The 27,135-nt window shown below is 46.3% G+C and overlaps 1 protein-coding gene across 1 annotated transcript in view; it reads left to right on the plus strand.

Moving 5' to 3' along the window:
- The window catches only part of SLC17A7 (solute carrier family 17 member 7), a 63,369-nt gene extending 37,355 nt beyond the window's left edge, over window positions 1-26,014 (plus strand). Inside the window, exons 2-12 of the mRNA XM_053361678.1 lie at window positions 3,056-3,308; window positions 4,399-4,517; window positions 5,252-5,366; window positions 5,636-5,723; window positions 7,003-7,089; window positions 7,622-7,764; window positions 9,457-9,606; window positions 11,437-11,569; window positions 13,384-13,494; window positions 15,875-16,002; window positions 19,032-26,014. Coding sequence (XP_053217653.1) covers window positions 3,056-3,308; window positions 4,399-4,517; window positions 5,252-5,366; window positions 5,636-5,723; window positions 7,003-7,089; window positions 7,622-7,764; window positions 9,457-9,606; window positions 11,437-11,569; window positions 13,384-13,494; window positions 15,875-16,002; window positions 19,032-19,391 — 1,687 coding nt within the window. The 3' untranslated portion in view covers window positions 19,392-26,014. The remainder of the gene's footprint in view (window positions 1-3,055; window positions 3,309-4,398; window positions 4,518-5,251; window positions 5,367-5,635; window positions 5,724-7,002; window positions 7,090-7,621; window positions 7,765-9,456; window positions 9,607-11,436; window positions 11,570-13,383; window positions 13,495-15,874; window positions 16,003-19,031) is intronic.
- Window positions 26,015-27,135: the final 1,121 nt, after the last annotated feature.

Below are 27,135 nucleotides of genomic sequence, written 5' to 3' on the forward strand. Positions count from 1 at the left end.
AAACAAATTTATACATTCCATACATCTTAATTACATCTTACTTCTCTTTTTTGACTTCCCTCAATTTGTCTGCCATTCCTTCCTATTGTTACTTTTTACACATTTCTGCCCTTTTAACCCTTTCCCCTCACAGAGCTACCTTAAAGCTTACAAACGTAATTTTATTATCACTCAGTTTTTGCATATATTGGATAAACTTTTCCCAATCTTCCGTAAATCTTTGATCTCGTCGATTCCGGATCCTTCCTGTCATTCTGTCCAATTCTGCATAATCGCACAGTGTGATTTACAGACTGGCTCGCTCTGTGATACTTCAGGTGCTTCGTAAACAGAGAAGTGAGAGGAGGAGGAGAGGGGGAGACATTAATGAAAATGGAGGAACTGAGAGCTGTGGCAAAGAGGGCATCTTCCAGCTTCAGAATTAGTTTAGAAAATTGTCCCAGTTCAACCCGCATTCTGGAGGGCAGGGCGGAGAGTGTGTCCCCAGGGCCTTCCCCAAATAATGTGCTCCCTGAAGCAGGGCATCAAACAGGAGGACTCCCCTGCTGAGAGCCTGAGTGTCCCTTTCCTGCCTCTCTCCACCTGGCCCAGGGCCCAACAGGCTTCATAAGAACTGCTGCTGCAGCTGTTGCCCAGCAAGAACTGGGGTATTTGGGGGAAAGTTTTGTTGGGAGGTTTTGCTGTTACTGATATTAACTCATATTACTGATATTAACTTTTTGTATCTTTATTTTTATATGGCAGTTGTTCAGTTTGGTTATGTAGTTTTTAATGTGTTTTAATTAATTTTATGACTATTTTGCTATGTTTGTAATTATGTATCGTATTTTTCGCTCTATAAGACGCACCAGACCATAAGACGCACCTAGTTTTTTGGAGGAGGAAAACAAGGAAAAAAATATTCTGAATCTCAGAAGCCAGAACAGCAAGAGGGATTGCTGCGCAGCGAAAGCAGCAATCCCTCTTGCTGTTCTGGCTTCTGGGGTAGCTGCGCAGCCTGCATTCGCTCCATAAGACGCACACACATTCCCCCTTACTTTTTAGGAGGGAAAAAGTGAGGCTTATAGAGCAAAAAAAATGGTAAATCTTTTCATATTGTAAGCCGCCTTGAGCATTGTTTTAACTGTGGAAAGGTGGCATACAAATAAAACAATGCTGATGTTGATGCTGATGCCCCCTTTCTCACCTGAAGGCAAGGTGCAGAGTGGCCAAAGCCAGCCAGGTAATTTTGGCATCTGAGGCAGAAAATCCCACAAGTAGGGATGGAGGAGACATTTGATTCAGTTCGCGCTGAAAGGCATACCTACCAAATTCTCGCTTTCCAAAAGAATACACCAAAAGTAAGAGCGATCTTTCGAAATTTGGACTTCTCCAGGTTGTTCCATTCAGTTTTCTAGCCAACTGATGTATACAAAAATTCATAACTTGGGGTAAAGTGTACACATACTTGTGAAAATATAGTGGGAAAATACATTATTGCTTTGCAAAACTGCATACAGAAATGGGGGTATTAGGAGAAATCCACACCAAAATGCTGGTGGGTTTTGGGGAGAACTTTTAAAACATAAAACAAAGAGGCCACAAGCCAATGGAGAAATGTGGAAAACTGAATTTAAGATTGGAAAAAAACGAGAAACCAAAACTTCCCAATTCACCCATTCTTTTTTTTTTTTAAATATTTTTATTCCAGAATTTTTCCATAACATACATAAACATACAAAGACAAAAACAAAACAAAAAACATGTACCATTTCATATCCTGATTTCTTATACCTTCCTTCCCCGACTTCCTCATGCCTCCCTTTTCTGTATTCCAAATTCTAATCAATTACTCAGCAAATCTTCCCTTATTTTAATTTAAGTTTAAACTAATCTTCCTTATTCTCCTTGTCTTAACCATTACTAATAGTAACCGTTTACTTTCCAGTCCATCATCATTCTAATTTTCATTAACTTTGTGATATTTCTTTAAATAGTCCTTGAATTTTTTCCATTCTTCTTGCGCTGTTTCTCTTCCCTGGTTTCGGATTCTGCTCGTCATTTCTGCCAAGCCCATGTAGTCTATCACCTTCATCTGCCATTCTTCCAGTGTGGGTAGATCTTGCGTCTTCCAGTACTTCGCAATGAGTATTCTAGCTGCTGTTGTAGCATACATGAAAAAAGTTATGTCTGTCTTTAACACCCCTTGGCCGACAATACCCAAGAGAAAGGCCTCTGGTTTCTTGGTGAAAGTATATTTAAATACCTTTTTGAGTTCATTATAGATCATTTCCCAGAATGCCTTAATCTTCGGGCACGTCCACCAAAGGTGAAAAAATGTACCTTCCTTTTCTTTACATTTCCAACATTTATTGTCAGGCAAATGGTAAATCTTTGCAAGCTTGACCGGGGTTATGTACCACCTATAGATCATTTTCATAATATTTTCTCTTAGGGCATTACATGCCGTAAATTTCATCCCGGTGGTCCACAACTTTTCCCAATCAGCAAACAAAATATTATGACCAATGTCCTGAGCCCATTTAATCATAGCTGATTTAACCGTTTCATCTTGTGTATTCCATTTCAGCAGCAAATTATACATTTTTGACAAATTCTTGGTACTGGATTCTAACAATTCAGTCTCCAATTTGGATTTTTCCACCTGGAAGCCAACTTTACTGTCCAGTTTAAACACTTCATTTATTTGGTGATAATGCAACCAATCTCTCACCTTCCCTTTTAGTTTCTCAAAACTCTGCAATCTCAATTTGTCCCCTTCCTTTTCCAAGCACCCATTCTTTCTCACAAGTACCTCCTTCCCCTCCCTGGCAGAAAAAATACAACAATAACCACTTAACTGACAACTTGCTGCCCTTTCATGACCGCCTGAGGCAGCTGCCTTCCTTTCCACAATGGTAGAGACGTCCCTGATATCAATAAAGGAGTGGAAAGAAGGCAGTGAGGCAGAATCTGCTCACCTCATGGGAACAGATTTGAACCATTGCTTTTTCTGGGTCGTCAGCTTTCGGTCCTACCCATCCCTTCAAGCCTTCCTCTTATCTCTGACTTCTAGGATCCTTGATAAGAAACAGGCAGGTGGGGAGACCATCGAGCTAACTGAAGAGGGCCGGCCTGTTGAGGTGACCGAGAAGCACCCGCCCATCGTCGACTGCACCTGCTTTGGCCTTCCTCGCCGCTACATCATCGCCATCCTCTGCGGCCTCGGCTTCTGCATCAGCTTCGGCATCCGCTGCAACCTGGGCGTGGCCATCGTCAGCATGGTCAACAACAACACCGTCTACGAAGGGGACAAACTCGTTGTGAAGGTGAGACTGTCCTCCCTCTGGAGCAGGGGTGGGCTTTTTTTTCTGTTGAGGGACAAGGGACGCGGGTGGCGCTGTGGTCTGAACCACTGAGCCTCTTGGGCTTGCCAATCAGAAGGTCGGCGGTTCAAATCCCCACAATGGGGTGAGCTCCCGTCGCTCTGTCCCAACTTCTGCTAACCTAGCAGTCTGAAAGCACACCAGTGCAATTAGATAAATAGGTACTGCTGCAGCGGGAAGATAAATGGCGTTTCCGTGCGCTCTGGTTTCCGTCACGGTGTCCCGTTGCGCCAGAAGCGGTTTAGTCATGCTGGCCACATGACCTGGAAAGCAGTCTGTGGACAAACACCGGTTCCCTCGGCCTGAAAGCGAAATGAGAGCCGCAACCCCAGAGTCGCCTTTGACTGGACTTAACCATCCAGGGGTCCTTTACCTTTAATCTGTTGGTGGCCACAGGGCAGTGCTGGGTGGAGCCAGAACCGATTATGGGCAGAGCCAGAGACAAAAGTGTTCTGGAATAACTAAGCCAGAATGAAGTTTTTCAGTTTTTCACCATGCCTAATCAGATCAGCACCCCCAATTCTGCGCAGGTCTACTCAGAGATAAGCACCTCTGGATTTTTTTTTTACTATTGCTTCACACATTCCAGAGCCCTGACTGTTTCCCAGGGTCAGTTTTCTATAACAGATGTGGGGACCTTTTGGCCCTCCAGATGTTGCTGAACTACAACTCCCATCAGCCCCAGCAAGCGTGGTCGATGACGAGGGCTGCTGGGAGTTGTAGTTCAGCAGCATCTAGAGGGCCACTGGTTCCCCACACCTGGACTAGGATGACCTTCCAACTCTATGATTCTATGGTTGGATACACAACATACACTTGAAGCACAAGCTTCCTCCCAAAGAATTATGGGAAATGTAGTTCACTCCTGACAGAGCTACAATGCAGAGTACCATTAACATAAACTACAGTTCCCAGGATTCTTGGCTGGAGGGGGAGCCATGAGCGTTGAATGGATGGTGCGACTGTGACCGAAGTCCTGCTGCTGGCTGTAATCGGGAACCAAATCTTTCCTCTGTTCTTCTCACCACTTTAGAAAGCGGAGTTCAACTGGGATCCTGAGACAGTAGGCATGATTCATGGATCCTTCTTCTGGGGTTACATTGTCACCCAGATCCCCGGAGGGTTCATAGCACAGAAATTTGCTGCTAACAGGTAAGATGCAGGTAGGGTATTTTTTGTGTGTGTATGTATGTGTAAATCAAAGAGGGGAACATGCAGATTTTGGCTCACCCCTGGTGATCTCATTCTCTAGAACAGGAACAGAAAGATACCTTGGTCCATTTGGGCTAGCTCACTATCTGGTGAAAGATAAAGACCATGAAAATTGACTGTACCTTTGTATAAACCAGATTATCACAACAGCAAAAATTTTGGTATTTTGTGTCTTTTTTTAAAGTTTGTAGTTCTTTTCAAGTAAACTTTAGTTGATAATTTAAGAAGTTTAGCATGCAAGAAATTTGCAAGCATGAGGAGCAGCACTAATCCCAGAATAAACATCTATCTCGAAACACACTTGCGTACATAGACTCTCGCTAGAGAAAGCGGAGGTTCCTTGTGGTGTTTCCTAGGCCTGTCCTCTCACTGTGCAGGTCTCTAGTCTCTACAGCACTTGCGTATATATTATCCTGCGGGAAGAGGCAGGGAGCTGTTCAGAGCAATTGGCTGACCATCAGAATGTGGATGTGGGACATGGGTTCAAATCCTCCTTCAGCCATGAAAGTCACTGGTGATTAGGGCCATTGACTCCCTTATCACTTCACAGGCTCATGTGGAACAAAAAAACCTCTGTAAATATCAAAAGAATAATGATGAGAGGGAAAGCAAACAGGCTGGGTTTTCTTTCTTTTTCTTACAGCTTTTCTTAACATCTGCCTTTCGGTCCACAGGGTTTTTGGCTTTGCCATTGTGGCGACATCAACCCTGAACATGCTCATTCCATCGGCCGCAAGGGTCCACTTTGGCTGCGTGATCTTCGTGCGGATCCTGCAAGGCCTTGTGGAGGTAAGGCCCGTACCCCTAATCTCCATGCTTTCGCCCCGCCCCGTAATATCGACCTCTCCACCTTCCTCTCCGAAGCCTCAGCTCCCTTCCCTCAGAGCACCGTCACTGTCCTGGGGGCACTTAGTCCTCTTGTAAAGAACGGAGTCAAGGTGGGACAGAGTTATGGGTCGGAAGCAGAGCTTGTTCCTTGGGCCTGCCTCTTTTCTCTCTCTCTCCAGTGGAAAGGTAGCTCTGATCTCTATGTAACTCTCTGTGCCCTCCACCTCCAGGGGGTCACCTACCCAGCATGCCACGGTATCTGGAGCAAATGGGCACCCCCCCTGGAACGCAGCCGCCTGGCGACAACAGCCTTCTGTGGTAAGGTAACATGTTCACCGACCATCGAAGTTAAATGGGCGGGGAGGGCCTCCCATGCCAAAAAAAACATGGTTGCCCCCTTGAACCTGATGTCCTTTGGCTTCTGACTTGTTGAAACTTCTTAAACGGAAGCCTAGAAGACCTGTCCCAAAGTCTAGATCAAAACACATCACATCCTGGTTTGGTTTTACATGTTGGAACAGCTCTTGGTGAGTGACTCACTTTAGGAAAACTCACTGGACGCGCCCTGTTAAGTTGCTTTCACACGAGGACTTCTTTGATTCTGAGGAATTGAAACAGTGGTTCCATACAGAGTTTAACATAATGCCACGTTGTCTAGCAATTCCTAACTCCACAGCCAGGATCCTTCTCGCTTTCCAGATAGCCTTGGGTTCCTTTCGCTTGTGGGGCTGGCTGAGCTTCCCTCACCGCCAGCCCCGGGGAGCAGTGGGAAGGCACGCAGCCTTTCCGCTGCTCCCCGCAGCTTGTGGGGCTGGCGGTGGGGAAAGCCGAGCTTCCCTCACCACCAGCCCCAGGAAAGCCACTGCCAGCCCCAAAGAGCAGGTCGGGGAGCAGCGGAAAGGCTGTGTGCAGTCTTCCCACTGCTCCCACAGCTTGTCGGGGCTGGTGAGGGAAGCCTGGGTCCGTCCGTCCCCAGCCCCAGGGACCACACATTCGCTCCATAAGACGCACAGACATTTCCCCTTAGATTTTAAGAGGAAAAAGGTGTGTCATATGGAGCGAAAAATACGGTAAATTTCCAGATAGCAACGGTCCCTCTTGACTTTCGCCGTTTCCCCCCTTGCAAATTCTGTCCCTCTTACTGTTCTTGCTGAACAGGAAACAGCACAGCTGGTGGGTAACTGATGAATTGCCCCCGAATTGCCCTGTTATTTGACAGTTCCTGTTCGGCAGGGAGAGGGTGTTGAACACTTCTTTCCTCTTGTCCCCCCCCCCCCCCCGTTTTTCTTCCTTTTTCATAGCTATAACAAAGGATGGCAGCTAGTCATGGAACGGCGAGTGTGGGAGCAACCTCAGAGGGGTAGCGAGGGCTGCTGGGAGTCAGGCAGTAAAGGCTGGTGCAGTCAATCAAATGGGGGCACTGCCCCACTAAGCTCAGCCTGCCCTCAGCCAGACCCCACGCCTGGCTGCCTTCTTACTTACAGCCAGCTGGTCACCCTGACTTCTGCCCTGCCAGTCCCAGTGGGCACCAGTCCCCACTGGAGTTAGGAATCTCGGCTTGTATCCCTGGCTAACCTTTTTCCCTCTACCTTTACAGGCTCTTACGCAGGGGCTGTGGTGGCCATGCCTCTCGCGGGGATCCTAGTGCAGTATTCCGGGTGGAGCTCAGTATTCTACGTCTACGGTAAGCCAGCCAAAAGGCCATGCCAAGAAGAGTGGAAGAAATCTAAAGACTATTTAGCTAGATATTGTAACATACGATAAGTAGAAGTTGCTTGAAAGGACCAAATGGGCCTAGGACTAGAGTGAATTGTAAAATATTATGGATTTGGATAATTATGAAAAGAGAAGAAGATTGTAAACTAAAGGTGTTAATTTGATTAGAAAGAGGGTATTGGAAAGCTGTTAAAAAGTGATTCAATGAAATTCAGTAAGGAGGGGTTTGAGGATGTCAGTTAACAATGAAAACTAAATTAGGCCTTAAAGAATTATGTATTTATATGTTTGCTTTTGTTGCTTTTTGTTTTAGTATTGTAATTTTTTTTCTTTATTTGTGTGTCTTATTTGTTATAAATTCGGAAAATTGATTTTAAAATTTGGGGGAAAAAGAGAGGCCAACTCTTTGGCTACCATGCCTTCTCGGTTGCCTAAACCTCGTTGGATCAGATCGTAGGTCCCTTCCCTCCAACCGCTTCTGCAATTCTGTTCCTTGGCAGGCAGCTTTGGTATCTTCTGGTATATGTTCTGGCTGCTGGTTTCCTATGAGAGTCCTGCCCAGCACCCAACCATCACCGAGGAAGAGAGGAAATACATAGAAGAAAGCATTGGAGAAAGCGCCAGTCTTATGAATCCCCTTCTGGTCAGTGCCTTGCATTGCTCTCTTGCCATTCATATGGCGCCATTGTAGCAGGAACCCCCCCCCCCAATCATTCAGTTTGTACAAACTTCACACACACTCACACACTACATATGCTACACTTCTGTTATAAATTCATAGAAAATCAACCATACATCGGATTTGCACTGTTCCACTTTTATTTTACTCCATGAAGGAAGGAATACAAAATGGGGAAGGTTTGATACAGGGCAGCCATAATCCTTGAGCATACCAGTACATACACAGGAGCCCTGCACAATTGCTGTGCCAACCCTGATGGTCCTAGACAGAAGACCATCAAGATCACAAAGAACTTGCATATGGGATTGGATTCAGCACGGACTGGAACAAGGGACAATATTCAGCTCTTCCCTCTGGGGGCAGGAAACTGCCAACCCCCCTTTGTCCTCTGGAAATTACTCATGGGGAGGGGGAAAGGGGGAACCAGCCAGATGACAGGACACTCAGGCTACCACCACAACCTGTCCCTCAACCCCTCCTTTCTGTGATGTATGTATGATGTTTCTGGGGGTGGTCTTGATCTACAGGGTGGCAATTTCAAAAGTCTTTATAAGACCTTGCACACCATTTTTCTGGGTCCTTCCTCTCTCCTGCAAGTGAGGGGAGCACCCTGTTGCAACAGATCAATAAAGGCAAAGCCTACAGGCTGCTGTTTTGCTCCAAGTTATCCTGGTTGGTGTCTTTGTTTTTGTCCAAGGGAGCCCTCGGATTTTTCCGTTAACACCAACAAGGTGCACGGAGCCTTAACAGAGTGTGGCGTAGTGGCTAGAGTGCCTGACTACGACACTGGGAAACCAGGGTTTGAATCCCCCCTTGGCTGCGAAGCCTGGTTACTGCCTCTCGGGTTAACCTACCTCACAGGGTTCTTGTGAGGATAAAATGGGGAAGGGGGGAGAACCACATACGCTACCTTGAGCTCATAGTATGAAGCGTTGAAAAATGAAAATAAGAAAGAAGGCAGGAGGTCAAAAAGACAGGTCCCAAGCTACAGAGTTCCCTGGGAAGAGCGGTTGACTGCTAAACCACTCTGAGAATGGCACCTGTGTGAGGGGAATAGGGGTCTCCTAGAAACACTCGGCACCCTTAACAAACTACAGTTCCCAGGATTCTTTGGGGGAAGCCTAATTGTTCAAAGTGGTAGAATACTGCTTCAAATGCCGAGTGCATATGGGGCCTAGCGGTGGTATCAGGCAGCTCCAAGCATACTGGGCTGCAGGGCAGGTTCATATGAGACATTTGGACAGGTGAGGGTGGTGAAGGTGGAAGAGCAAAGGCCATGGGCAAGGATATGAGAGAGCAGAGAGAAAGAAACTGCGCACACACCATATATTTAAAGCACGACTTCCCCCAAAGAATCCTGGGAACTGTAGTTTAAGGGTGCTGAGAGTTAGAGCTCCGTGAGCGGGAAACTACAGCTCCCAGGATTTGGGGAGCAGGGAAGCATATGCTTTAAATGTATGGTGGTGAGGCGGCAGGCGTTGAAGATCTCTCTGCAGTAGGGAAGCTCTCAGCAGCTTCATGGGGCACCATTTTTGAGGAGGCAAGTGGCCTCTGAAGTCCTGCGACAGCACTGCGGTGGGGATATGCGAGGATGTGAGGCAAATTTTCATATTTCTCTCTCTCTCTCTCTCTCTCCTCCCTACCTCTTGGCAGAAATTCAAAGCGCCCTGGCGCAAGTTCTTCACTTCCATGCCTGTCTACGCCATTATTGTGGCCAACTTTTGCCGGAGCTGGACCTTCTATTTGCTCTTAATTAGCCAGCCGGCCTATTTTGAAGAAGTCTTTGGCTTTGAAATCAGCAAGGTGAGAGAAATTGCCCTTGGTTTGAGAGGGGTGTGTGTGTGTGTGTGTGTGTGCACGTGTCGGGGCAAGAAATTGGAGACTTGTCCATAAGTTCTCTTCGCTGTGTTTAATACTGAATTTGAAATTGTTCTAACCCGGTCTTGGGACCTACCGGTGAAGAGTGGCGGATATTGCTGTCGTCGTTAATTAATTAATTAGCAGAGGGTGTTTCATTCTGTGCTGAGAAGAGAAAGAAAAGATGCCCCTAGCCACGTGCCAATTGTTCTTCCATCATATGCTGGGGCAAGGCTGAGCAGGAATGCACTCTGAAAGAAAACAGGTTCAAATATCCAAAACAAAGACACACACAAAGAGAGAAGGAACCAAGATGTTCTGTTTTTTTTTAATTCTATGGCTCTTTGTGCAGTATAGACTTTTTATTTTTTTAAAAAAGAAGAAAAATATAAAACTTCAGAAATCAGCAGGATCAAATTTCAGGATTCCAAAACATACATCTACACAGCCGCAGCGCATGGGCAGGGTTTGTGTGTGTGGTTGGAGTGGCAATGGCAATGGCACCCTCCCAATGGCAATGGCACTTGTAAGGAGAGGATTGGGGTAATGTGAGGCTTCAGCAAGACTAGGGGCTCCTTGAATTGACATTGGCGGCCCTGCAGGTGCACTTGAGTGGCCACTACCAGCCCAGAGCTCCTCTGACCTCATCACACCTCGCCTTGTCTCCTCCCTCTCTTGGCAAGTTCACTTCCATCACTCTGCACCCTCACCTGCCACCGCTGCTCCTGCCACAACTACTACTAGGTAGCAGTCGGTGATGGCGAAGAGGACTAGTGGAATTGGATTTGAAGTCCTTTGACAGAATTATATAATGTTTTCAACATGGGTGTCCGTGGAGGGGCAGTTCCCCCACCACCAGGAACCATAATCCTAAGATTCGCTGCTTTCATTTTTGTTTTTAAAGAGAGCACAGGTTATATCCAATGGGCGGCTGGCAACTAAATTTCACTCAGACTAGACCCATTGGAATTAACAGGCCTGACTTAGCCATGTTCATTCATTCAGTGGGTCTGCTTTGAGTAAAACATATTTAAACACCACCTGATGTTATCAGGCTAATTTCTCACCAAAAAAAGCGAGAAAAAAGGTACAGTAGTACCTTGGGTTAAGAACTTAATTTGTTCTGGAGGTCCGTTCTTAACCTGAAACTGTTCTTAACTTGAGGTACCACTTTAGCTAATGGGGCCTCCCACTGCCGCCGCGCCACCACCACGTGATTTCTGTTCTCACCCTGAAGCAAAGTTCTTAACCCGAGGTACTATTTCTGGGTTAGCGGAGTCTGCAACCTAAAGTGTATGTAACCTGAAGCATCTGTAACCCGAGGTACTACTATACCTGCACATTTTGTCTTGTACATCAGTTTTACACAACTTAAGAGTTGTCTTCAACTGAGCCCCACATATTAGTCAACCCACTGAAATTCATGGTCACGGCAGTCTCACTTTCAGTGGGTCTACTCTGAGTAAGACTTCAGCTGGATAAAACTCTTAAGTTTGCAGAACCTGCTACATGAGACAAAACGTATAAGCACTATTCTCATTTTGTGTGTGAGAAATAAGCCTTATCCCGCCCTTCCAGTGTTCTACTTGGACAAACACACATACACTGCCCTTCTCCCCACTTGCAAAATATCCTGCGGGTGCCCTTGGTCATAAACGTAATGTTCAAAAGAAAAAAGACCCCACACGACAGCTGGATTTTCTTAACTGTTTTTAAACACCCTCCTGTGCCTGGAACTTATGGGCTGCCTCTTCCTTTTTGTCCCTTCCTGCGCAGGTGGGCATGCTTTCTGCTTTGCCTCACCTGGTCATGACGATCATCGTGCCCATTGGGGGCCAAATCGCCGACTACCTGCGGACGCGGAGGATCATGTCTACCACAAACGTCCGCAAGATGATGAACTGTGGGGGTGAGAGAGAAAGGCATTGTTGGAGAAAAGGCTCGGGGAGGAGGGTTAAGGCTTGGTTGAGAGATACCCGGACTCCAGTAAGGGGCAGGTGGCTGGCCTGTCAGTGGGAAAGGTTTCTAGAGAAAAGTGCCCAGGCCAGGAGCAGGGGGCCTGCTGCCCTCCAGAACCTGCTGCTGGACTCCAGCTCCCATCTGCCCACAGCTAGTATGGCAAATATCCAGGGATGATGGAAGTTGGAGCCCAGCAGCATCTAGGCAGTACTGAGAGTGCCACAATATTTGAAGCAAATGCATTAGAGACAGAATCCAGGAACTCGCACAGGTTCCTGAGAATCTCTGTTTTCATTTAGATGTCTTTCTTTCTTTCGCAGGGACGGGCACACCTCAGTTTTTTAGCACTTGTGGATGCAAAATCACTTAGAGGTTTTCATCTCCCGCTTAGAATGCTTTTCTGGGGTTTCTAGTAGGCCTGGACGATGGCGCCTTCATCCAGCAGTATATTGTGGGTGAAACTGCTGTCGCTCCTGAGTCCCTCGGCCACCAGCGCCTGGTGCACAGAGGAAGGAAAAAGCTACATTGGGTGCAGAGGCAGTTTCACCCCAGCACCTTGCAGTGCTGAGGACAATGCAGCTTGTTCCTCCCTCTGCTTTTCAACGTTGCAATGTGTCACTCTATCACAATGTTTAGCTGGTGATACATCACATTGTTGAAAAGCTGATATCTCCCAGCCCTAGTTTCCAGTAGGAGGGCATGAGAAATCACCACATATTCCTGTCCTGTATCCCTGTCCTGTGGGTTGCAGTGGACCCTGCACTCTTGCTTTTAGCAAGCTCTCCTCTTGCCAGTTCACTTCTCACAAAGTTGCAACCTCCCCTGACCCTCATTTATTCATGAGTCAGTCTTATACCAAGTCCATATAACCCAGGACCGCACTGCTGATGAAGACCTTAATGCTGGCCTTCCCCAATTTGGCACATTCCGGGTGTGGTAGGACTACAACTCCCATCAGCCCATGGTCAAGGATGATGGGAAGTGTAGTCCAGCCCAGGTTGGAGAATCCTGCCTTACACAGAGAAAGGTCTTTCTCATCACTGCCTTTGATCTTTTCTGCTCAAGGCTGGCTTTTTATTCGTTAGCTCATTTGTTACATTTTCATCCTGCACCATCAGCGCATCTCAGCTCTCAGGACAGCTTAAGACGAAAATAAAATAAAGTTACACAATCAACCATAAGATCAAACAGAGTAAAACATCAGCTATAACACAATAGATTTTTTTAAAAAGCAACCACACAGTGGATAAATAAAACACAAGCTTCCAGAGAGGCTTAAAAGGATTTTTAACGCCTGGGAGAATGAATTGGTGTTGAAATGACACATGCATACCATGTGTTGCAGATGTTGGGGGATTGAACTTAAGAACATCACACGATCACTTCTGGACCAGGTCAAAGGCCCTTCTAGTCCAGCACTCTGTTCTCACAGTGGCCAGCCAGATACCAGAGGCCAGCCGGCAAGTGGGATCTGGGTGCAACAGCAATTTTTTCCACCTGTGATTGCCAAAAACTGAGGCCTTCTATATGCATAGCATATGCTCTAGGGCTCATTTGCAGCCCTGCTAAGTTATGACACCCTTCCCCTTCCATTAGCAAAGAAAAATTAGCAGCACGCACAGCCACATGTAAGTTTTATGTACACCCTGCTCTAGTTTCTTATGCAGCGCGATCACAGTCAGAAGTTGAAAATAGACACAGCTGTGCTTGTGTGCAGGAGCTGTGTGTCCACACTCACTTTCTCTGTTCTTCCTTCTTCGTCAGGTTTTGGCATGGAAGCCACACTCCTCTTAGTGGTTGGCTATTCCCACAGCAAAGGCGTAGCAATTTCTTTCCTTGTTCTGGCCGTGGGTTTCAGCGGTTTTGCTATTTCAGGTAAGCTCTTAGCCACTGTCGGAGGAAGAGGAGTGCAGAGGGAGCGCACCGCCCCCGGCAGTGCGATCCTGGTGGGGTGCCATCGCGGCTGCACCCCGCCTGCACTGGGTGCCACGCCCCCGGAACGTGCACCACGCCCCTGCAGGCAATGCACCACATCCCCAAGATGTGTGCCAGCCCCGCCCCTGCCTGCTCTCCGCCCCCTGGTGCCAGAGCATGAAGCTCTGCCACTGCTCTTAGGGAGCTGGGTTGACCTTCTGAGGAAGGTGAGACCCTCCAGTTGTTGCTGAACTACAACTTCCTATGTCCTTGCTGGGACTGATGGGAACTGTAGTCCAGCCATGAAAGATTCCCCACACCTGTGTTAGGGCATTGTGGCATTCCAAATTAAAGGTCCTCTGCTTCCCCCCAACAAGTAGGGATCAAAGAGTTTGTGCTCCTACCTAAGTTGCACTTTCTGAAACAACACACAAACCCCACAGCCGTGCTCTGAAATGCGAAATTCTCTGAAGTTTGCAATGCACTTCTCTAGTCAAGCAATGTGTATAGAATAGAAGAACACATACTGAGGTAAAGTGTGCATCAAATGCATATATTTGTGAAAATAACATATGTTATGTATATATAGTGCATTATATCAGGGGAAATTGTCCTGCAAAAATATGTATACAGTTGTACCTTGGAAGTTGATCGGCTTAATTCCTGAATGTTTTGGCTCTCAAACTTCACAAACCCGGAAATGACTGTTCCGGTTTGCAAACTATTTTTGGAAGCCGAACATCCGGCAGGGCTTCTGTAGCTTTTGATTGGCTGCAGGAGCTTCGTGCAGCCAATCAGAAGCTGCACTTTGGTTTTCAAACATTTTGGAATTCCGTTTGACTTCTATGGTACAACTGTATTAGGCGAAATTGTATGCAAACATATATGTTAGAAGCAGGGCTTTTTTCCAGCCAGAGTTCAGCTCTAGCACCTCTGAGGTAGGCGCCACTGCCATTCTAAGAGAATAAGGGAGAAGTTCATGGTGAGCTTTGGCACCTCTTTTTCTAGAAAAATAGTACTAGTTAGAAGAAATTCACAGTAAAATGCTGATGAACTTTCATGAGGACTGTTTTGTTTTTGTTTTTTTCAGCCGACTAAAGAACCAAGTCTAAGATTGGTATTTAAAATTGGAAAAATAAACTGAGAGAACCTGAAATTGTAAGGTTCGCCCATCCTTGCCCACAACTCCCACACAGTGGGACGCCTGACATGGAGGCTTTCTGATACCCATATAGTCCAACCCTGTGAAGGGTTCATCCTCATTAGGTGCACCTTTTTTGCATTGCCCTCGAAGTCTAGTCCGTGCCCCCTCTCCTTTGACACCCCCCCAACCCCCTTGCCCTGTGCCCTCTGAGTGCTTTTGCCTGGCCGGCATATGCATTGAGCTGTGATGTCCTCCATGTTTCTGACTGCCTCAACCACAAGTTGGGCATTTTCTGCCACTGCTCCCAAGCTGTGGAAGGAACACTCTTCCAGCAGAGATTTGGCAGGCATCCCTACTTTTGATTTTTGGGAAAACTCTTTTTTTTTTTTTAATGCCGACAGGGCTATGTGGCTGTTTACATTTTTGGATGAGTAGCCAGGTGTTTCAATCATTTTGATGATTGTTTTGTACTGCATTTAATGGGTTTTGAAAAATCTTTTTTAACCAGAGCACAGGATTGCTCCGTAAGAGGCAATAAGGGTGATACCTCTTTCAGGAGATCATGATTAGGGAAAACGCAAAAGGAGAGCGGAAAATCTAGGCAAGGGGCCCACGTGCTTATTCCTTTGAACTTTGTTTCTGTTTATGACTGCAGAAGTAAGAGATCTTTCAAGTATCTCATAGAAGCAACAGGGAACTACATGCGGACTCTCTAACTGCAATCTAATACCAAATGACTGTGATCTTGCATGAACTTACAGGGGTGGGGAATAATCATTAGAAGTTCTAGCACTAAACTGTAACATTTTAACACATTTGGATGCTTCCAGACAACCTGATATGTTTACGGAGAGAGTAGATGACATTGGTTATTTAATCAGCATTCATTCTGATTTGTTTGTGGGGAGGTTAGACGATAGTCCTCAAAACAAGTGTCATCCCACTTTTTCCAGTGCGTATTTTCTGTCATTTCCTTTATTGCAAAAAGTCTGATCATTTTAGGGAAGCGGGTTTGCTCAGGACTTCCCAATCATTGCGCTACCTGGATTGGCCAGTATGTAATTGCATACCACTTAAAAATAGTGATAATCTGGAAGCAGCCTCACAGTTAGAGGCAATCTGTGGCCTCCGTTAGCTCCAAAGTTAGAGGAGAAACTGATGTAAATTCCTTTCTATAACCCACCTCCTTGCTTCTAGGATTTAACGTGAATCACTTGGACATTGCCCCCCGATATGCCAGCATACTCATGGGGATCTCCAATGGCGTGGGAACTCTGTCAGGGATGGTGTGTCCACTCATCGTCGGAGCTATGACCAAACACAAGGTAGGAATCAAAGCTCCTGAAAGCAGGGGAGTTGCTTGTCCTGAGAACTTTCTGTCCCCATAATTTCTAACCTTCTGATTTGGTTCTCCAAGTGCCATTTATGTAGCCAAAATGGCAACAGCCATCAGGAGGTCTGAGCATGCTGCCTAACAATTTGCTCTCTTCCTGACCGTTGAGAGCAGTTGGGTGGGGAGGCTGAAAAATGGATGGGGGGGCAATGGAACGGAGCAGCTAGAAAAGGAGGACAGAGGAAGAAATACGTTGTTGTTGTTTCGTTTCACTCATGTGAGGGTTAAGTTTCTGGGAGCCGCACGTACATGAAATCACGTATAGTGGGAACACCATCTAGAAAGCCTGCAAACGCTCTCTAAGCCCCTGGAAACTCTTGAAAAACCCTTTAAAAACTGCTTACCAGACTTCCTCCCAGTGCTTTTTTTCTGGGGGGGGGGGAATGCAGGGGTACGCATATCCCTAAACATTTTGTGAATCTAAGTTTGGCATCATTGAGGGGCAGTATTTCAATATGTGTAGGAAAATGAGAGTACAGTGGTATCTCGGGTTACATACACTTCAGGTTACATACGCTTCAGGTTACAGACTCCGCTAACCCAGAAATAGTGCTTCAGGTTAAGAACTTTGCTTCAGGATGAGAACAGAAATTGTGCTCCGGCGGCACAGCGGCAGCAGGAGGCCCCATTAGCTAAAGTGGTGCTTCAGGTTAAGAACAGTTTCAGGTTAAGAACGGACCTCCAGAACAAATTAAGTACTTAACCCGAGGTACCAGTGTACCCGTAAACATTTTTTTTTGGGGGGGAAGCACTGCTTCCTCCAAGCCTCCTTTCTCAAACTCCAATTCTCCACAGGTTTCAAAGGTCGGTGCAGTGGCTCCTGGGATTGCTAGCTGCTCTTTTTGCCATTTCTGTGCTCTTCTTGGGCCATTGTTGCCCATTTTTTTTTTGCACCACTTCTGGGTTCAAATCGAATTTTTTTTTATTTCGCAGCGCCACACATGTACATGGTGGCATGCGAGCTGGTCTCACACAAGTGGGGAGTTTCCTATATTACTAATGCTTCGCCAGCAGGTCCCAGGGCAGGGTGCAATGTTAACATTTAGAATCACAAACGGTTAAAATATTACATGAATACCGTGGATATACCGTTGACATGTTAGGTATGTTAACGTTGCTTCTGAACATGAATGTTTCACTTAGCTATCATGGCTCTTTCTCCTTCTCAGAAGCTTTGTTAGCAGTACTATGTTACATTTTTAGACTGTTATTTCCATATGCAGTGGTTCTTGACTGGATTTGTCCTTCCTCAGGTTTCTCATTTATTGCGGTCAATGTCCTCTTTGACCTATAGAGCAGCACCATTACCAGTGCAAACCCCTCGGTCCTTCCTGTATATTTTACATCTGGGGATAATTGTATCCCATTGATTATCCCTGCCCTACCAGATTTCTGATATTCCCACAGTATCTGTGTTCTTTTCTAATAGCAGGCACTCTAAATTCACACTTTGGTTGTTGTTTTTTTAATAAAAAAATGTGTATTGAGAACATTTTTACCCTGCCTTTCTGCCACATGCAATATGAGGCACTTAAGAAAATCAATGGAATATATAAACAGGGGTTGGGGGGGGGAGGGAGAAAGATGAAGCGGGGGGAAGCACCAGCAGATAACACCAATTAAATTGTAAGAGAGAATAAGCAAAGAGAAAAAAGGCAAAGAGTGCAAAACTCAGAATTTGGGCATATTCTAGGCCCAGGACCAAAGAAAACAAAAAACAAAACAAAACAAAAAACCACTTTAACCAGCAAGGTGGGCAACAAAAGGATTGCCTGGTCAAGCAACAATGGAGAAGAGAAGGTCCTGTCACTGTGGATCATGGAAATACAGGGGTACCTCGGGTTAAGTACTTAATTCGTTCCGGAGGTCTGTACTTAACCTGAAACTGTTCTTAACCTGAAGCACCACTTTAGCTAATGGGGCCTCCTGCTGCCGCCGTGCCGCTGGAGCACAATTTCTGTTCTCATCCTGAAGCAAAGTTCTGAACCTGAAGCACTATTTCTGGGTTAGCGGAGTCTGTAACCTGAAGCGTATGTAACCCGAGGTACCACTGTAATCCATAATGAATTGAAAAAAAATGTTTAAAAGTACTCCCCCTCCCCCCCAAAAAAACTCCCAGTCCTTTCTGTTGGAGGAAAATTCAGACTGAAATTCCCAGGTGTCAAAAAAGGTTATTTATGTATGCCACTACTGCAACACATGTTTTGTTAGCCCAAAAATGGAAACCGAGTGAGGTCCCAAGCAAAGAGGAATGGCAACTTAAGTTGACTGAATATGTACAGCTTGCAGACTTAACCTATAGAATAAGAGAACAAGGAGAACATACGTTTAGAGAAGATTGGAAAACGTTTATTGAATATATGAGAAATAACTCTGTACAGCTGAAAACGCTGGTGACATTGATAAATTCAAAAGTGTAAATAAGTTTTGATGGGTGTAATAATGGAATACTGAATGGTATAGTCTTTGTAAAATATGCAGGGATTTATGATATGTAAAATGAACCATGGAAAGAGAAGAAGGGATATCTTAAGGATGTAAAAATGAGTACTTTAAATTGTAAAACAGAAAATTTAATTATGAGAAAAGGTCATATCACATGTCTCTGTTAAATGGGCCTAGTCCATTAGGGCAAATGAGGCACTATGGTCAATGCTGCAAAACCAGGACGCATGTTTTCTGAACTGTACTCCTGAGTCACATGACCCACATGAGAGAGCAGCACCTAAAAACATGCCTTTGGGTCCACTGCAGTCTTGTGAGTTTTGGCGCGCTGTACTCTCACATCCCACAAAACAAGATGTCCCAGACAGTTGACGGATACCTGCCATGGACCCTCTGAGTGGCCTACATGGACTCCCTGGGGTCCGAGGACCAACCAATAAGAACCACTGGAATAAATGAATGAAGAACTTTCTCCGGTTATCCACACTGACCTCTTCCCTCTTTCATTCCCCACAGACACGGGAGGAGTGGCAATACGTCTTCCTCATCGCCTCTCTAGTGCATTACGGGGGTGTCATCTTCTATGGGATTTTCGCCTCTGGCGAGAAGCAGCCCTGGGCTGAGCCGGAAGAGATCAACGAGGAGAAGTGCGGCTTCATCAACGAGGACGAACTGGCCGACGAGGAGGACGAAGCGGCCCGCATGGCCGCAGGAGGGGGCGGGGGAGGAGGAGGCGGGGGCTACGGCGCTACCAAGAGCACCAGTTTTGCCAATGGAGGCTGGACGGCTGACTGGGACAAGAAGGAAGAATACGTCCAGGAGCCTGGCAAAGATTCGTATATGTACGGCACGCCAGGAGAGCGGGACTTGTCGTAGAGATGCCCCATCCCTCCTTCCGCGTGGGGTGCTGGGGCCTTGGTTCAGTCCTCTGGAGTGAGGGGGGAAATGCCTGTGTTTAGGTTGCTTCTCCCCCTCCCCTTTCACTTTACCGTCCTTTCCCACCCGCCCCTCAGTTCTGGTACAACCGTCCAGATCCACTGAAAACTGCCTCCCTCTTCAGCCTCATACGCCTTGGTAAAAAAAACCCCAAGGGCACCCACACACCCCAAACCTCCCTCCTTCCTTTTCCACAGGCTCCTGTGTGTTGTCATGACAACCGCCATGCCTCACACAGACCCAACGCCACCTACTCTGACCCCTCCAGTTGTGGTACCTCCCCCTACCCTCAGGATATGGGGGCAAGGGGTGGGTGGAGTTAAGTTACACCCACACACCCCTTGAGCCCTACTAAAGACCTTTGGACACAGCGCAATAGCACTGATTTATGACCTATAGCCTCTGGGTTACCCAGGTGGAGGGAGCCATAGGTCTGTGGCAGAAAATGTGCTTCACATACATCAAGTTCTAGGTTTGATTCCCAGTCTCTTCTAATCGAAGGACGTCCAGGAGCGGCTCTGGGAAAGATGGCTGGCTGAGCCTTGGAAGGCCTCTGCCAGCTAGAGTAGACAGTACTGGCCTAGATGGGCCGATGGTCTGGCTCCATGTGAAGCAGGCGCCTCTATTCAGCACCCCCCACCCCCGGGATGGAGCTGTGTTTGGTCGCCTCACCCCCACTCTGCCACTCACTGCTTCAGCACCTTAGACCAGCCTGTCGCCAACCTAGTGCCAACCAGGTGTTTTGGACTACATCTCCCATCAGCCTGCAGCCAGCCTGACCATTGTGGCCAGGGTTGATGGGAGTTGTAGCGCACGACGCCTGGAAGGCACCAGGTTGACGAAGCCTGCCTTAGACTATGCCTCAGGCCCCTCTCTTTCTTAGGAACAAATCAAATATTTTCCCCTTCCTGTGAATGTATCTGGGGAGCTTTAATTTGCGAGGGGCAGAGCATCTTATGCCTTCAGCATTCATGCGCCAAAAATGACCCTGCACTGAGGAGGGGGCGGGGAGCAGCTCACCTTGACCCTAAGGCAGACCCCTGGCTCCTACGCTGAGAACCAGTCAAGCCATGCTTCTTCTGTGGCACAAATCCAGCCTCTCCGTTAAAAATGCCCACAGGCCATCATTTCTAAATACTCCACTTGCTTGTCACTGTAAATGTGTGTTTTCCCCACCCCCCAAGCCACAAAATGCTTTCAGTGCTACACTGGTTGACGTTTTCTCAATGGACAAGTGAAAATCTGCATAGTGGTTTCGAGTGACACTGCCTCCCCGCCCCCAAATACTTATGGATGGTAGTTTCAAGAGCCCCCTCCCCTTTACTTGCTCCAAAAATAACTCTAGGCATGTGTTCACACAGTGTTGTTATAGCGCTTTCAGGCTTACAGTGCTTCAAAATTATTTGAAACCTAAATTTTAAAAAAACCTTAAAAAATAATAATCCAAGCTTTGTCACCAAAAACCTCAGTGGGGGGCAAAGGGTGGCTATACTCCCTTCAAATGTTGGACTCCAACTCCCATCAGCCCCAGCCAGCAGGGCCAATGGTCAGGGTCAATGGAAGTTGTAGTCCAGTAACAATGGAAGGGCCACAGGTCCCCCCCCCACTCTAGATTCTTAACTAGAACATGATAAAGGTTCACACTATGCTTAAAACAGTATATATTAAAAGTGCTTCAAGTGCAGTTTTGAGTGGCTGTGAAACATGAAACTGGCCACATCTACATTACAAATTTAAAGCAGCTTGGTGGTATTGTGTTTTACCTCTTTTGGTTTCTATCAAAGAACCCTGGGGGTTGTTGGTGCCCAAGGGTGCTGATCTGATTATTTTACTTAGCTAGTTCATAGATCTCTATCCCGCTTTTTAGGATACTCTCCTTGCAAAGCTGATTATTATTATGAATTGTCTTTTCACCCCTTTTTTTACTCCCAGAAGGTGATTGCATCCTTTTGTCCTCACATCCACCCCGTGAGCTAGGCTAAACTTACAGAGAATGACTAGCTCAAGTTCAGCCGGTAGTTAAATGAAGAATTTGAACCCAGGTCTCCCTGGGCAAATTTCAAAATTCCAGCCACTATACCACACTGAACCATTATCAAATCAGCAATTCCCAGAGATCTTTGCTTAGAGGGCACAGGGACTGGTTTAAATGTGTAGTGCAGACATACTGTGTAAGCGCAAATTAGTTATCTGTGTTGTAAGCATCACAAGCTATTTACAGTGCAATTGTATGCATGTTTACTCGGAAGCAAGCATCTCTGAGTTCAATGGGACATACTCCCATTGCAGCTGCAAGGTGCTTTAACTGCCTTAGTGTGAACACAACATAGGGTTTTTGCACCATGACAGGAGCCAGCATTACCCAGTGGACACTAGAATGTTCCGTTAGGATGACCACCCCCAACCTGGTGCCCTGTAAGATGTTTTGGACTACAACTCCCATCAGCCCCAGCTAGCACGGCTCCCTGGCTGGAGCCGATGGGAGTTGTAGTCCGAAATATCTTACAGGGCACCAGGTTGGGGAAATACTGCTTTAGGGTCTGAGATGTTTTGAGCGTTTCATCTTAAAATGGCCCCCAGCGACCCGTACAAAAAGGACAGCGGGCTACCTCAGAGGATTGTTGGAAGGATGGGCCAAAGAAGATTGTAAAGCACTCTGTTAGGAAATGATTCCTAACGGTGTCAGCAAATGCTGGGGTTGGCGGAGCTGTTGGTTTCTGGTCACCCCAAAACACACCTGCAGCTTTTGCATCGGAAACCGACTTGCTTGAGTTCATTGGAGTGCAAGTCGTTCGCCATGTTCCAGAGGCACCTCCAATAATCCCACAGCTCCTTGCGGCAGTTGATCCAGTCTCACAAAAGCCGGTTCCCAGAATAGCAAGGGGCTGACAGCGTTCAGGCCCCATGCTAGGGAAAGGCTCTCTCCCCCCCCACCCCATAAGTTCTCCCCCCCTCAGCCCCCTCTGCCCCAAAGTTCCCTCTGTGGGTTGGTTGGTCTGTCTGGCGTTTGCTCTGTACGTGTAACCTCCCTCCCTGGATAACCCCCAAACAGTTGGAATAAATACCCTGTTCTTGTGTAAATATATAAATATAAATATTATATACGAAACCAAACATGGGTTTGGAAAGGAGCGTGCTTGTGTGCGTGATGCTGGGGGACTGAACTGCTGCTGCCTGACTATCCTTCATCCATAAATTTCTCCATATATCCATTCTCTATTCAATTATGATCAGTTTGGTTCTCTTTCATATAACGCCAGTCACAGTTTCTGCACACGCACCATACATTTAAAGAGGTTTGTTAAGGGTGCTGAAAGTCACAGAGAGAGACCCCTATTCATAGCTGTCTACGTTTCCCCCTTTTTAAGGGAAATTACCTTAATCCAAATAGGATTCCTCGCAGGAAAAGTTGACAGCTATGCCCCTATTCCCCTCAGAGAGCTACAATTTCTAGAGTGGTTGGACAATCCCTTTCCCAAACTCTGGGAACTGTAGCTCTGTGGGGGGAGTAGGGGCCTTCTAACAATTCTCAGCACCCTTAAACTACAGCTCCCAGAATTCTTTGGGGGATTTAAAGTAGTATCGCAACGCTTTGAAAGTGGATGCGACTTTTGAGGGGAATATGGCATAAGTCAAGCATGAAAGGAGAAGGGGGAAAGAAATGGCAGGAGATGAGTAAAAATTCTTTCAGGGTTGTGTGTATAACAGAGGGGAGAGAATATATATATATATATATATATATATATATATATATATATATATCCCACCTCCTCCAGTTAGAACCTTTGAGCAAATGGAAAGGTTGAGTCATGATACTTTCCAAGCCAACGTCTGTACATAGCTTAAAGAAAGTTTAACTATAGAAGTCGCATCTCCTTACCACAAGAAAGTCACTGTGGCTAAGAATGTGGCCTATTCAAAAAATGCATTAGATATTAATAGAAAACAATTGCCAGTAATTGCCACCCGATTAGGAAAAACTGCCTTCCCTCCACCACCACCATTTTGTTACTGGCTCTGGCCCAACACTGCTATTTTGTGACTGGTGGCCTCAGTAATTTTCAGCCCTCTCAGGTGGGCCCCGAAGCAGAAAATTTGAGGACCCCTGTTTACAAAATGCTTATTCTACCTTTTGGGCAGCATTTTGACACGGGCAGTGACATAACAGGAAATGGAGATGGGTAAATCAGTCAGTTTCTCTCAAGTTTCTCATTTTTCCAGTTTCAGGTTCACTTCTCTATGGTTCCCCATACGTTAGACTTGTTTATTTTTAATGTCAGATTTCTGCTGGCACACACATTTTTATATGCACTTTTGCCTAATATACACATTTTTGCAGTGCAATGTTCTCTTGTCTAAAGCCTTCTGCGTGGTATTTTCACATATATATATATTTTTAATGCACTCTTTCCCTTAGTATATGTACACATTAGTACACATATGTACACATTTAGTACACATCACTTGGCTTGAGAACTGCTTTGCAAAATTCAGAGAAATGCAAATTTTGTAGGATGGGTGCGTTTCAGTTCTCATGTTGTTTTGAAAAGTGCAGATTAGGTAAGTGCCCCTTTAGTTCCAAACTGAATCAGATCCCCACCCCCCACATTCCTATAAGGGAAGGGATCCTATCATATCATAGCTCAGCATACATACATTCTAGTCTATCCACACACAAGGAGCTCATCCCTAAAGGACAATCCTACTGAATGTACAGAGACTGTCCCCAGGACTGGAATCCCTGAGCTAGGGGCACAGAAACAGAGTCTGAACACCATTACCGGTAATTCCCTCTGTTTCTCAGGGTCAGGCTGAAGATGCCATTGCCATTCATCCACGAGAGGGAGGCTTGTAAGGTGGGGGTGGGGAAACCCCACAAAGTTTGCAGAAGTACTGAGCTTTTTCTAAAGAAGCAGCTTTTAAGCAGGAGAGGGGAGAACTCTTGAAACACCCTAACAAGAGCTGAGCATGCTCTGTGGCTATGGAATTCTGGCTGTTGGGGAGGCAGAGCGGCAATGGAACGGAGTATCCGGGACAGGGGGAGTCCGCTCTGCCGCTTCTTCTCGCTGCCCCCACTTGTAGAACAACAGGGCACAGCTGTAGACAACACAGAGCTGGGGTAGCCAGTTGGACCCCAAGCACCCAGCAGCCCCAGCCAGCATGGCCAACGGTCAGGGATGGAGTCCAATACTGCACCATCTGCAGGGATGATAGAGCCAGCTTGGTGTAGTGGTTAAGAGCAGTAGTCTTGTAATCTGGTGAACCGCGTTCGCGTCTCCGCTCCTCCACATGCAGCTGCTGGGTGACCTTGGGCCAGTCACACTTCTCTGAAGTCTCTCAGCCCCACTCACCTCACAGAGTGTTTGTTGTGGGGAGGAACGGAAAGGAGAATGTTTGCCGCTTTGAGACTCCTTCGGGTAGTGATAAAGTGGGATATCAAATCCAAACTCTTCTTCTTCTTCAGGGTCACAGCTTCCCATCCTAGTAATCTAGAGAAGCAAGAGATGGGCCAGTATTCAGGCTCCTCAAGGTAAGGTTGCCGATTCCAGAACCAGCAGGCCCAGCAACTGTTCCTTTACAAGCCATTTGATATCAAGCTGTGCTTTGCTTTGCTTACGGATTTATTTATTTTTTACATATCATCCACCCCTCTGTTAAAGGGGTAGGAGCAAGTCAGGTTGCTTCCCGGCCCGCCCTGCCTGTTGGCAACTTTCTCTGTAGGCAGGAGGGGACAGCTAGGTTGGCACGTGGCTGGCCAGCTGCAGTCGGATTAAACCAGGAATAGACAGTTGGCTCAGGGATTATTAGGCGGAGGAGAGGGGCAGGGTGGGAGCCGAGGAAGAGGTTCAGGCAGGGCAGCTCAGAGATGCAAAAGGAACTGTAGAGGAGATAAACTAGCCGGTGTCATGTCCTTTCAGCCCAGCTTCAGGTTGGCTGCTGGGAAACTGCATCATTTCAGGGTCACTCAGGTTCCTGCTGTGCTGGTGCTTGCTCAGGTATTCACAGCTGCAAAACCCTGCAGTGTGTACTCCTGGGAGCACAGAGGGGAAAGTACACAGAGTCGATTCACCAGGGATCTCTGGGATAGTGGAAGAGAGTCTTGTCCCAGAACAAATCTCACTGAGTAGGCCTTGAGGCTGTGGGGAAGATAAAGGAGTCAATTTCAGGTTCTCTCTCTTTCTTAGTTTAGCCGTCTCCACACTTCAAAATCAGTTCGTGAATTTTTTCAAGCCCTCACGAAAATTCATAACTGTTTTAGCATGCAGTTTTGCAAAGCAGTTTCCCCCTGGAGTAATGCATTTGATTTTCTCTAACAGGCTTTAGTCTAGTCTGTGCAGTTCTGTGCATGTTACTTTACTGGAGAGCTGCCTGGCTAAATTCAGAGAAGTGCAAATTTGGAAAGATGGCTGTGTTTCAGTTTGCATATTGTTTTCAGAAAGTGCGGATTAAGTTGGTTCGCCTTTAAACGTGGACTGAATCAAATTTATCCTCCAAACCTACTTTACGTGAACTGAGTTCTATCTCTTCAAGAATGTCATGAAAAATTATATTCCGTCATCACACATCTCTATTATTATTACTTCATATTTATGAAGCGCCTTATTCGAACATGTCTAGAGGTGGTGTACAATATAAAGTAGCACACATCAGGTAGAAAACCCACATGCAAATTGAAAGTTCAACGCACAATTAAACAATCAAATCTGGTGAACACATCAAGAAAATATACCTCAATCCACAAAGTGTGTTCTCTCACAGCCATGAGCACGATTATTACAAAATAATTAAAAGAATGAAATCATCCCCAAGGGTGATAAAATCAACACTCAAATACCTGGTGATAGAAACAAAGTTTTTGTCTGGCTTTGCTACGTTGTCAAAGTTGTCACCAGGCGAGCCTCTCTTGGGAGAGTATTCCACAAACAGGAACGAAGGCTGGACCACCGAAAGGGCCCTATTCCTTGTTGTCATCCTGTTAAGTTGTGGGTGAACATATCAGACGACACAGCGATTCTTCAAACAGCTCTTGTTTATTCACAGGCCAAAACAGAACTGAGCTGGAAGGTTCAGCCAGCCTGCTTATATAGAGCTCAACTACAACGCAACAGTAACAACTTTCTGTAACTATCCAATCACTGAACGTCACTTTCAGTTCCTTATTTGCATATGTGGACCTGTGTGAAAACTATCTACAGTATCCCCCTGCTGGCCCAGGGTGAGAACTTCAGTATATAACACATCCTTTACTCAATAACCAAGTCCTCAAATGGGCTCAGAGTCAATGCCATTCATTATTTCCATAGTATTTTCAGGCTTCATGGCCTTTTCTCTCTCTTTTTACAGTACTTAAGGCTGGCCACCTTGGCTGGAATCTTTACAGCTCCCTCAGCCAGGGTGGGGAACTTTAAGCCTAAAGGCCAAAAGCAACCCTACAGGCCACCCCTCTCTCTCCCCCCCCCCTCAGGCTCTACCTCTTGCTTGCCTGGGCAGAGGACAGAAGTGTGTGTGAATTTAGAAACCCATGACTTCTATATGTCTGGAACTTGGCCAAACCAATAAAAATCAATTCTCAATAAAAGGCTCCTCCAGACCCCCTTTTTATTGTTCATTCATCAGGCACTTATACAGTGCTGGGAGCTGATAGGAGGCCCCAATTCCCCTCCCAGAGCCACAACTAGCAGTG

Source organism: Podarcis raffonei, chromosome 13 (assembly GCF_027172205.1).
Source record: "Podarcis raffonei isolate rPodRaf1 chromosome 13, rPodRaf1.pri, whole genome shotgun sequence".
NCBI lineage: Eukaryota > Metazoa > Chordata > Lepidosauria > Squamata > Lacertidae > Podarcis > Podarcis raffonei.